The sequence below is a fragment of the Suricata suricatta genome, chromosome 16, assembly GCF_006229205.1.
Source record: "Suricata suricatta isolate VVHF042 chromosome 16, meerkat_22Aug2017_6uvM2_HiC, whole genome shotgun sequence".
Lineage (NCBI taxonomy): Eukaryota > Metazoa > Chordata > Mammalia > Carnivora > Herpestidae > Suricata > Suricata suricatta.
In genome coordinates, this window is record NC_043715.1 from 11,082,501 (window position 1) to 11,095,099 (window position 12,599).

At 48.7% G+C, this 12,599-nt stretch overlaps 1 protein-coding gene across 1 annotated transcript; it reads right to left on the reverse strand.

The window, feature by feature from the left end:
• Positions 1 to 2,337: 2,337 nt before the first annotated feature.
• On the reverse strand, positions 2,338 to 12,581 carry GABARAPL2 (GABA type A receptor associated protein like 2). Its single transcript, XM_029924485.1, has 4 exons — positions 12,431 to 12,581; positions 12,032 to 12,087; positions 10,707 to 10,879; positions 2,338 to 2,941 (listed from the first exon to the last, which is right to left on the reverse strand). Exons 1-4 carry the CDS (start codon positions 12,462 to 12,464, stop codon positions 2,851 to 2,853), a joined length of 354 nt encoding a protein of 117 aa, XP_029780345.1. The 5' UTR covers positions 12,465 to 12,581; the 3' UTR covers positions 2,338 to 2,850.
• Positions 12,582 to 12,599: the final 18 nt, after the last annotated feature.

Sequence of the window (12,599 nt, forward strand, 5' to 3'; positions counted from 1 at the left end):
GTCAAGGAGGCTATTCCCTGCTTTCTCCTGTAGGGTTTTTATGGTTTCCTGTCTCACATTCAGGTCCTTCATCCATTTTGAGTTTATTTTTGTGTATGGTGTAAGAAAGTGGTCTAGTTTCATTCCTTGGCATGTTGCTGTCCAGTTCTCCCAGCACCACCTGTTAAAGAGGCTGTCTTTTGTCCATTGGATATCTTTTTAAGTAATTTCTATGCCCAACGTAAGGTTCAAACTCACAACCCGAGATCAAGAGTCGCATGCCCTACCAACTGAGCTAGCCAGGCACCCCTATAATTTACTTTTAATTTTATTTTAAAATTTTGCGGGGAGGATGCCTGAGTGGCTTAGTTGGCTAAGCAACCAACTTCGGCTCAAGTCATGATCTCGTGGTTTGTGGGCTTGAGCCCACATCTGGCTCTGGGCTGACAGCTCAGAGCCTGGAGCCTGCTTCAGATTCTCTGTCTCCCTCTCTCTCTCTGCCCTCCCCTGTTCATACTCTGTCTCTCAAAAATAAATAAATGTTAAAAAAATTTTAAATTAAATTTAAAAAATATTTTTAACGTTTATTTTTGAGAGAAAGAACAGAAGCAGGTAAGGGCCAGAGAGAGAGGAAGACACAGAATCCGAAGCAGGCTCCAGGTTCTGAGCTAATCAGCACAGAGCCCGACATGGGGCTTGAACCCATGAACTGCGAGATCATGACCTGATCCAAAGTGTGACACTTAACTGACTGAGCCCCCCAGGTGCCCCAAATTACTTTTAGTTTTAAAAGAAAGAAAAACACAGCTGACTTAGGGACACTTGCTTTTTGATTTTCCTCTACTACTTCTGTTCATTTGTGGGTCTGTGGTTGTGAAACAGAAACAGGTCAAAATGCCTTTGGCAAGCTATTCCTCCTCCACTGCTCGGTTCATATGGTTCAGGAGGGTCTTACCACTCCTTCCTATGGGTCCCTGCCTCAGGCAGGGATGGGCGGGAGGCTATCTGGTAATTCAGGTGAGGCCAGAATTCTCCTGGGAACGTTTGACATTGTCCTCAGAAGAAATGCTCTCCCACTGGACTTGCAAAGCTGACAGGGCCACTCTGCCATGACATGAGAGGAATCTGCCTGAGAATGAAGTCAACACAGAGGGAAACAAAACCGAAAGTGTTTCGATGTTATCATTTCATCTCTGGCTCAAACTATATCTGAAGCCAATGAACCCTCCCTGTACAATAACTGAAATAATAAATTGCCTTTTTGGAGCTTAAGCTAGTCTGAGTGTATATCACTGCAAACAAGATTCCTTGTAACACAGAACTTGTTCCTTCCTTTTTCCTTGCCCACTGAGGTTGGTTTCTCCTTGCTTCTAGTTTAAAACTATCAGCAAAGAGACCGCAGATTTTATTGGGTCAGGTTTCGGAAAGACCAACATGATGCTTAATGACAAGTGTTCCTTCGATCCCGCCTGGGGAGCTGAGATCAGGAGAGAGCTTCGATGGGCTGCTTCTGTAACCTGGTGAAGTGCGCTTCCCCTACAGAAAGGTTAAGGCAGTCATTCTGACTACATGTTCCCAGATCGTGGGCTGGTACCCTGCTGCTTTATTCTGATTATCTGTGTAGGGCTCTAGCCTCCAACACAGTCAATCTAAGGAAGATGTGGGAAAGTAACGAGGTGTTCCTCTTAGATGCATGTGTGTTGTGGCAAATCTCCACATTTAGACTAATTTGTGAGAAACCATGACATGGGAAGTCTGATTGTGACTTTTAGGAAGAAGGCACTGGAGAGCAGCCCCAGGACAAGAGCAGGTACATCTAACAGTACATCACGGCGTAGGGTTATTGTCCCAATGATAGTGCGATAGTGAAAGCCTGTGAACAACCATGTAATGAGGGTGTATCACACAGCGCCATACTCTTTGGCTATAAAAATGAACAAAAGGGCTCCCTCCGAACTGATATGGAAACACCACCAGGATATATTGTTGAATGAAAAAAACAATGTACGTAAATACATATGGTTTCTTTCGTAGAAGACAAGAAAGACATACATTCATATTTCAAAAATAAGAAACAAGAAGTAAAAGTATTTTCCCACAAGGCGGAAGGTTAGGGACTGAGAAAATAGTTGTGGGAGGAGGACTTCTCAATGTCTACCTTCCTAGAGTTTTTCAAAGCTGAACCATGTGGATATATTAACCATTAAAAAAAAAAAGGCCCCTCTTATGACACAGACCGCTGCTTCCTGTCCCAGGCTGTGCTCTGGGCCCCGAAAGCCTCCTGCTGGCCCAGCAGACCCAGGGCTACTGCTCTGGCCCCTCTGGAAGAAGCAAATAAAGGACATGGTCACACTGCAATGCCTTTATAAGAGGAAGTTTTATTGTTAATTATTTACCTTAATATTTTCAGAAAGAGGAACAGATTAGCTCAGTCCAACATGATTGGCAGTTGGCAAAATCTAGTGAAGCAACTGTTTTGATTGCTAAGGATTTAATTTGGGTGCTTTTAATACTTAGCCATCTTTAACACTTCAAACATAATCCAAAAGAAATGCATCATCTCCCTCCCTTTCACTTTAATACCCCACCTACCTCATTTTAATATGGAAATATCTTCATTAAATATGATCCCCAAAGGAACAAGTTCCCTGGAGTAGAGCCGTGAGGACAGTGCACAAGAAGGAAAACTCAAAATAAAACTCTGTATGATAATTTACTAGTCTAAGGAAACAAAACCTTCCAATATATTAAGAAATAAATCCAGTTACAAATGCACTAATAGGTCTATGTGAAGAGGTCTGGTAACTGAAAACAGCCGACTATTTACAAGATACACAAGCAGGAACAGTGCACCTAGCCCAGCATTGGCCCTCAGAAGCCAAAAGTGTTCTCTCCACTGTAGGCCACATACAAGAATCCATCTTCATCTTTTTCCTTCTCGTAAAGCTGTCCCATAGTTAGGCTTGAAAGAGAAAAACAAAAAACAACATTGAAAATTGGGTTTGGTCATTGAGTCTAGGTGCTGGGAGAAAGTCAGGTTTTGAGGATAAGGGACTTGACTACTAAAACCGGGTGCCTGAGTGGCTCCGTCAGCTAAGCATCCAACTTTGGCTCGGGTCATGATCTCACGGTTCATGGGTTCGAGCCCCATGGTGGGCTCTGTGCTGACAGCTCGGAGCCTGGATCCTATTTCGGATCCTGTATCTCCCTCCCTCTCCTCCCCAACTCGCACGTGCTTGCTCACTCTCTCAAAGATAAACATTAAAACATTACAGGGGTGATGGTCATGGAGGGGGGCACTTGTGGGGAGAAGCGCTGGGTGTTATATGGAAACCAGTCTGACTAAACTATTACAAAAAAAATTTTTAAATTTTTAAAATAAAAACTAGCTGCTCTACTGTACTTTCGGTGGTAGACAAGAAAAGTAATTCCGATCTCAGCACTGCTGTCTGCCAACACTCCAGCTTTACAGAAGGGAAATGGAGCCAGGAAAAATTAGGCCTCTGGCAATCAGTAGACAAGACTAGACTCAAATCTCCAACCTCCTGCCCTGAGGCAAGGCCATTTAACCCCCCCTCACATCAAGTTATTCCCTCAGAGGCCGGCTCTGGTTAGTACTCGAATGCTTTCTGGACTCCAAGGGCAAAACAAAACACTAAGCAAAATGCGGAGCCCCAGCAGCCCATCCCGGTGCGGCTGGGGGCCAAGGTGAGGAAGCGTGTATGGAGCGTGCTTCTCCTTCAGGCTTACTTGTAGGTTTATCATTTGTACCTAACAGGTTAAGTACAAGTGGGTTCATTCTTATAGAAGCCTCCCGACCAAATACCCTGTGTCCCAGAGATCAGTATCAGTGCCATCGAAGAGAAGTTATTTTCCTCACACATAATGCAGAAAGTTCTCAGATTGTATCTGGAATCCAAAGAAACTCAGCCCAACCTTCCTAAGAACCCTCCAGAAATAGATACTGTTTAACCATGTGTGGGTAGGCAAGCTGGTTTTCCCTAAGCCATAAAACAGACTGCGGTACAGGCGACATAATCTAGCTCTCTGCCGTGAAACGGAGCTGTACTGGCTCCAGGGTAAGACTAGTAACACAGGGAACCCCGGGCGTGCTCTGGCCACGTGACTGCACAAGGCGACACAAGCAGGAGGCACAGATGCGTGCTAAACATCTGTGTGACCACACATACAGGCTGAGAGCCAGCTGAAGATATCAGAGGTCACTAGCTGGACAAGGACTCAGTAAAACTGGGGCGGGTGCAGGGGAATGGATGGAGGGGTCCAAGGCCTCAAAACGGTGAAACAATCAGAGGCCCCCCCCCTCCCGCTGCTGTGTTCCTAGCAGGCCTCGTGGGACCTCCATAGAAACGGGTCCAGGCCACATCTGTAAAGAGGGAGTTTTTTCCTTTTCTCTTCTTCATGCCCATTGCAAGGTCAGCCCGGTTGGCTCTGTGGGCAGATGAGAATTCTTAAGTAACAGCATGGGAGTGGTTGAGTATGAATGCCAATGACCTGTCACCAGCACCTGGTAAACAGTGCTCTGTGAGCAGCTCCTAACCCAGCACCCGGATGACGACTTCCTGGAATGGTCCTGCCCACTAGCGCTGTTTCTGCTGTGGCAGAAACGTCCTGTATTTTTGCTGTCCCGTACAGTAGCCACTGGCTACATTCAGCACCTGAAATAAGGCTCATCTGAATTGGGATGTGCTCTAAGTGTAAAACCTACACACGATTTCAAGACCTAGTATGAAAGAAAGGATGTAAAATCTCAATTTTTATTACATGTTGAAATGACATTTCAGATGTACTGGATAAATAATTAAAATTAATTTCATCTGTTTCTCCTTAAATGGACTAGAACATTTTAAATTACATTTGTAATTTACTTTGTACACGCCACTCCTCGACAGCACTGCCCTGGGAACACGTGAGGACCTGAGGGATGGTGAGGAGGGGGAGGAACCCCCTCAGGGAGACCCCTAGAGTGGTGGGTCTCAACCTTGGCTCCACAACAGAATCGCTGGGGAGCTTTAAAACATCTCCATGCCCAAGCCCCCCCCCCTCAGACCAACAGAATCTCTGGAGGTAGGAGCCAGGCATCAGTGTGTTGTAAAATGCCCAAGATGATTCCAGGCGCAGCTAGGCTGAGAACTGGCCTCTCTGCCAGAGGCAGACAGCTGCTGGTCTTTGCTTGCTTGAGATGCTCGCTCTAAGAGCCGTGTGACCTGGAAGCGGAGTGAGGACAGGCAGACATGCCGCCGAGTCTCTCAGGAAGACTCTCACCCAGGTCCTGGGAAGGCCCAAGAACCCTCCCTGGAATGAGGCTGCAGGGAAAACAAGCTGGAGCTATTGCCACAACTCAGCCCCACTTCGTCCTAGTACCCAGGACGCCCGAGACGAGCACCTGTCCTCCTCTCTCCCCGCGGCCAGTGCCAGAGGGATTCAGAGGCAGAGGTAAAAGACACTGCAATTCAAAGGCAGCCACCCTTGATGCCAATGTCAAGCCTGGCTCCGTCTGAAGACTAAGTGCACTCTTTTCCTAGCAAGTTGGCAGTCCTAGTGCAATGACTCCAAATCCCACTGCTGAGTTAGAAATACTCAACACGCTCATGAATACTGGCGACCAACCCCGCACTCGGCCTGCCGTGACCAGCGACCACCGGAGCCGCTGCTGTCTGAGGCAGACTCTGAGACTCTGAACATGGAGGCCCATCCTCACGTGGCTCTCGTTCCTTCCTGGCTTTAGATTCCATCGTCTTCTAAGTAAAACCTGCATTTATCAACCTGTGTAACCACTGCCTCAGCAGCTGCAGAGGGTTATCGTAAAACTCCTAATTATAATAGCACTTATGTGACAAGCACTGTTCCAAGTGTGTTTATATTAGCTCTTTTTATTGTCACAATAATCTTATGGGGCAGCATAAGCTTAGAGATAATAATAAAAGTGAGCCCCAGAGAAGTTAAGTGACTCACGCCAGGTCACAGAGCCAGGACACTGTCTTACCACTGAGCTGGGCCGCCTCCGAGGGAGCCCACAGATCTGTTCCACGGGCCGAACGGCAGCAGCCTGCAGCTCCGGCAGAGCTCTGAGAACAGCGCTTCTCTCGCACGCAAACGCGCACGCGCAATCACTCACACTCTGGGTCAAGTGCCCATCTGGACTCAGAAGGTCAGAGTAGGGCCTGTAGCGCTTCCCAGGTAAGACCGCCACTGCCACCCTCTGAGTCACACAGAGCTCTCTCCTTCAGATCCTGTAAGGTGACAACTGTTGCCTAATGACTGTAAGAGTCTCTCCCTGTCCTCCTTTTCTGTATGGAAACTTTATTTAGTTGGCAGCAGCACTGGGTCCTTATACTCAGGCCACCACTTGGGCAGGAACCTGGAACGTGACGAAACTCAACACTGGGAGCTGAACGCTCCAGTCAGCAGCCTGTGAGCGAATGCCGGGTTTCGAGAGATCACTGAGTGCCATGAAAGAAGACAGACACATCTGTACGATATGATTTCAAAATAGCATTTATGGGATCAGGCGACCCACATACAAAGTCAGAATAATTAGGCCTGAAGCCCCAGAAAGTTAGGACACAAGCAGTTTAAATTTTAAGTCCATTAAACAAAAAGTTAAATGGAAGGCAGGGGGATAAAACAGCAGGCGGCTGACACATCCGTTTAGGACAAGTTCCAGAAGCCTCTGAGAAGATGCGCTTCCCTCTCAGAGATCACGGAGCCCAAGCCACACAGCACTGGGCAGGCCGCTGCCAGAATCCCCAGAGGATCCTCACACGCATGCGCCTGTCAGGCTAAGCTGCACAGACTTGCTGAGTGGCCTGATCACTTATGAGCAACACTGCAACTCCAAGGCCTCCTGCCGAAGTCACTGGCTGGGGAAGACACCTACAGATGACCTCCAGTCCCTGACACTAAAGCACAGCGCTGTGGCATCAGCTATTACACACAGGCACTCATCCCGGAAGGCTGCCGCTGAGTACCAGGAGCGCTGTCGCCTTCCAAACTCTTGAGGCTAACAAGGAGAGAAATGGGAAAAGCCAACAGCAGATTGTAAGCCACGAAGCCAATCTAAGGTGTGATGGGACCCTCAAGTACAAAGTCATCCCTAAAACTCTGTCAACCACCCCTCCAGAGTCACACAGATCCAGACAAACCAGCCTTTCATAACAGCACTTTTCAGAAAGATCCACGTCCAGAAACAGCCAAGCTGCTGAGGGCAAACATTAGATTTAAGCTACTCAAGAGCCTCTGCACTGGGAGAGGCTGACCTAGAACCGTGTGAGTGCCTGATCCCTGTGGAACCGCCACCAAGGGGCAAGGGCCAACCAAGGGCGGGTCATGAAGGCTATGGGATCCAGCTTGACTCATGAACCGGCTGGACTGATGGGCACACACCTGGTCACCCATCTGCTTTGGAGCCCACGTGCTTCCACTGGACCTGCATTTCTCTCTTTCCCCGCAGGGGAGGCCAGATGGAGTGAGGTGGGAAGACAGTGGCCACTGCTGTGGACCCTGGAAAGGCAATCACCTCAAAATGAAAGTCAATTTAGCCATGAAGGCTCCCTGAAGTTCTGAAACATAACAATTAACTACTGGCTATTCCTTTTGCCAGATTTTTCTCTGATATAAATTCTGTTACTGCTGGAATAAACCCTGTTCTTGAAGAAGTGTTTACCTAGAAATGATCCAAAGTGCGTAATTTAAGAACATTTCTAAATAAAGGATGAATGGACTGTAAGATCTCACAACTTCCTTTTACTTAGTATCTCTTTAAGAGCAAAGAAGCAACTAAGCACTACAATCTTAAACACAGGTTTCCAAAAGTAACATTCCTAAATTGTAACATCGTAGAGATATTTTATTTAATAATACGCTACTGTTTCTGTTTTAAACAGGGATTAACAAGACTCTGTGCTTTAAACAAAGACCAAAAGGTAGGTGCCATCACCTGGTCTGGGCTACCCTCTAAGGCCATGACTGGGAAGCGTGCACACGGATGTTCTTTCTCAAGTTCTGTCTGCATCAGGGCACACTTCTCCTTTTGTTTCTGGCCTGATACTGGAAGCAGGCACGGAGGCAGAGAATTTAACTTTCCCATGCTCAATGGGAAAAGGGAGTGGAGATCCTACCCACTCTGCCTGGCTTTAAAAAAAAAAAATAGAACTCAAAGAATTTAGGAAGTAAAACTCTCAGGGACTTGCCTTGGTCTCTATTTCTAGAATCAGTAACTACTCTAAACAATGACCACATTTTTATGACCACAATTTTCAGCTGTGTTCTAGAACATTCTCCCCAAGTTCCACTCCAAGGCCAGAGTAACTGAAGTTGCTCCCGCTCCACCAGGGATCCTGCCGCAGATCTGTCAGGGGACAGGGAGGGCTCCTGCCAGCCTGGATTCATCATTCCCAACTATTTCTCCAGCCACTCTCTGAAGCCTGCAAGCACTGGCAGAAGGTTAAGGTCCCTGGGCTTCCCTAAGGAGGCTGGAAGGAGCTGAGGATGAGGCTGCTGCTAAAATGCCTCAAGAAGGAGACGGCAAAGCCGAATCACACACAAGCTTTAGGGGAAGACCCTGTGGCAATTTTGTGTGTGCTACCACCAGGTGCAAACCATCGGTATAAAGCCCGATGATGTCACAGGCCTCTTTGGCTTAGAAACAATTTTTTTAAGTTTATTTACTTATTTTGAGAGAGAGTGCAAGAGAGGAAGGGCCAGAGACTGAGGGAGAGAGAGAATCCCAAGTAGGCTCTGCCCTGTCAGCACAGAGCCCAAAGCACGGCTTGAACTTACAAACCATGAAATCATAACCAGAGCTGAAATCAAGAGCCAGAGGCTCAACCGACTGAGCCACCCAGGCACCCCTAGAAACAATGTTTCTTAATAAAACCCCCAGCAGAGAACTGCTGCACTAAACCTGAAGCAGAGAGCCTTCACCTGGGGCCACAGGCCTGGGCAGAGGAGCCTGGTTAATGACTCTCAAAAGTCCTGACTTGGGTCATTGCTGCATCCTCTGCTTTACGGCAGATTCTTATCAGGCTGGAAAGGCAAATGGGACTTGGAGAGAAAATGAAGCAGCCTCGCTGCCCTGAGAATCACTCTTCATTTCCAATTCTATTTATATCCCAGGGATAATGGAGGGAGGGGCAGTTGCTAATCTGCAGCCCTTTTAATTGCTAGATTAACAAGGAGCCAGAGTAACAAGGTCTCCAGAAGCCTCCTTCACTTCCTTCAAGAAATATCAGAGGATTAGAATTGAGTAAAATAAATTCAATACCACGGGTCTTCGTCAACTACTTCCTGCACCTAAGAAGCCGCCTCCAGGAAGGAGGAAACACAGGGTCACGAGAGCTCTACAGAAGCTGCAGGCGGTATGAGTAAAGATTTACGTCCCCCACCACCTTAAGGGAAGCTGAGTGTGACCACAGATGCCGAGGGCTTCTGCCCCTGATGAAAAATACACCCAGCACCCTCCTACCCAGAGGCCTAGGAAGAGGGGTCGGAAGTGCCCCACCAGGTGGCAAGACTGCCTCTGCCAACACCGCAGCTTCCCGAACTACAGCTGCAGGAGACCAACAGCACCCACCTGTCAGGGCTTGGCCCACCTTCTTAGGCAGGACGCTGGCCTTACTGAAGAACCTTTCATTTCTCCCCTATCCCACTTCTCTGCCAAACACAGGAAACGGAGGTGGTGGAGGTTGGGAAAGCAAAAAATGAGACCAAAAAGTAGCCAGAACACTACCTTTCACAGGAAAAGGACTGGAGTTTGGCTTGGGCCTTTTCTGGACCTTCCAAGGATTTTCAAAGGGAACATACTTTGGCCACACTAGGCTAGATCCCAGGGCTTCTGAAAGCCTTAGTTTTTAGAAGTACTACTTTTGGGGGATAACAAATAAGACTTAGTTTGGTCTCCAGGATGAGATGCAGCTAGGAATCCACACTTGGGGGAGAGGAACTAGCATCTGGCTTAGGGTCTAGAAGTACTCAACCAGTAATGGCAAAGGACTGATTAGGAATTTAGAATGAGTCAATTTTCTTCTTTCCATAGGCAATTAAAGCTGGGCCGTCAACTACACAGAAGGGAAGTGTAATGCCCCTGCCTTGATTCAGGCCCCAAGTTATGCCAAAGAATGCTTCCTGGCAGCACAAGAGTGGGAGCTAGTGGGCGGTTACTCTGTCAGTCAGAGCAGGTGCTACGAGGGAGCAGAAAGTCTGGAAAGAGACCTCAGAGCTTTTGCTGGACAGCAGCCATTTTAGCTTACCTGAGGATCAGGCAGCCACACACTCTGACAATGGCACAGAGGTAAGTCTGGAGAGCAAAGCAGCAGGGTGATTAACCGAAGCTGAGCCTCGGGAGGTCCCACAAGCTCCCAGTGGAGAATGCCAGGACTTATTTCATGGATCATTTGAAGAAAACCTCATTTTAGGCTTCAGTTCTACTGATGGCTTAAGCCTATGTAAGTCCTCAGCTGTGTTAAAGGATTCATCAGAGTCTGGGACTGCATTTCTTTTCTTTCTTTAAGTTCGACCTTGTTCTATTTTCTTTACCCAAAGTATATTCCCCTATGTTGCAGCTCTTTCTTGTCTCCCTTCAGCTCCTCATGTCAGGGAGCACAAAATCCAGATTTCCAGTCAGGACTTCTAAGAGTTTTCTGACCTCCAAAGTTTTTGAGTTCTATAAGCAGCCAAGCAGATAGCCAATGCCAGTAAACACCTCTTACCTGGACTGTGGGACTGTCTTATCCACAAACAGGAAGATTGCCTTTTCAGAAGGAAGCTGAATCCTTTTCCTGATGATCCACATGAACTGAGCCACAGTGATGTCAGATGGAACCAGATACTTCCGTTTGTCAATGTCAACAATCTGAGAGCCTGAGACTTTTTCCACAATCACCTGGGAATGCAAAGAGAGGTCAGGATTGGGTCTCTAAAGTGAGGCTCTAGCCTTGGCCTGTCAGGGAGCTGATGAATAGTATGTGGGGAAGAAGTGGGTGGGGAAACTGCACAACACTGGAAAATATGCCCCTGATTTAATAAACCACAAACTCAACTCTGGAGCTTAAGAACTGATATAAATGTGTGATAGGCAAACAGTAAGTGCTGTTCTGTGGTCAGTTATATTTATCACCCTGGATCTCAGCATGCATGAGAGAGACACAGCCCTTCCTCCAAAGCTTTTCCACATTTTGTCTGAGTAGACCTGGGAATATCTGCTGAGGCTTTCCTCTATAGCCGGTTCCTCCAGGACCTCGGGATGGATCTGGCTTCTCACTACAGGGCAAGCAGGATCCCAAGGGACACAGGGAACAGGAATGGATGGACTAAAGGGAACAAGTGGCAATCCCAGGCAGCCAAGAACCAAGCTCCTCATTTGGCCTGTTGCTTCTGTCTCAACTAGGTTTCAAATGTGTCCCTCCTGACCCCTCCCTCAAAGGAACTGTTCAAAGTGCCACAGAAACAGACATGCATGTCCTTTAAAAACCAATAAGGACTACAGAAACTTTATCCCCTACCAAGGACAAAATATAGGAACATATTTATTACTGATTAAGGAGAAACCAGGGAAGACGGGGTTCTCAAGACACTTCAGATTTTTTGCTCAGGAAAGGATAACAGGATCAAGGTGAAGAAAGGCAGCTAGAAGGCAAGTAAAGATGGAAGCTCAAAGTTAAAGATGAGTGTCCTGCGACTAAAGTGCCACTTCAAAGACCAAAGTGACAGTCTCCCTTGACCACGGTTCCCAAAGTGGCAGTGACCTGTTGCCCTGTCCTAGAACATCGTTCCTTACATAATTGGCGAGGGAGCCCAGAGGCTGCAGGCAGCTCGCTGGCCTAGATCGGGAGATTCAGCACTGAGGCGCCCTGAACAGCACCAATTCAAGACCCTCACGTCCGGGCCCCAGAAGGCCCCTAATCCAGTCTGGCCTGTCTGCTACTGTAACTGGGATTGGAACCTCAACCTGTCAACTGTTGAATGGCCCAGGGCCCTATCAATAGTCCTAGACGACGGGGTGACAGAGAGGTGAGGGGGCGGGGAGTGCACTCACCGGAACCCGGTCGGGATATTTCGCTCGGATCTTCGCAGATTCCACACATCTGTGTTCTGTGGGAGACACACACCGGGCGGACGGTCGCGCCTGCCCGTCGGCCGGTTCCCGGGCCCCCGGCCCTCCTCCCCCAGCGACCTGCGTACGCCCGGGGCCCTTGTTCCGGCGTCCCGGCGGCCTCCGTGCTCCGTACCCAGCCTCCCGGAAGAAAGGCGAAAGGCGACACAGGGTCCAGGAACAGCCGCAGGGGGCACTGGGACCTCGGCGACCCGAGTCCAGAGCGCGGCCTCCGCCCCGCCCGGCCCAGCCCAAATTGGTCCGAGTGGGGGAGGGGGCCCACCCGGAGGGGGCCCACCCACCGCCCCGACCCCCACCCCCGGCTTCTGATGGAGCCCTTACCCAGCGAGTGGTCCTCCTTGAACATCCACTTCATGGCGACGGCGGGGAAGGGATGCAGCCGGCTCTCGGAGCCGCGGAGCTCAGCGCACCAACCACAACAACAACGACGGCAGCGGCAGCAGTGGCAGCGACTACACGGCAGGCGGGCCTTCCGGCTGTCGGAACCTAG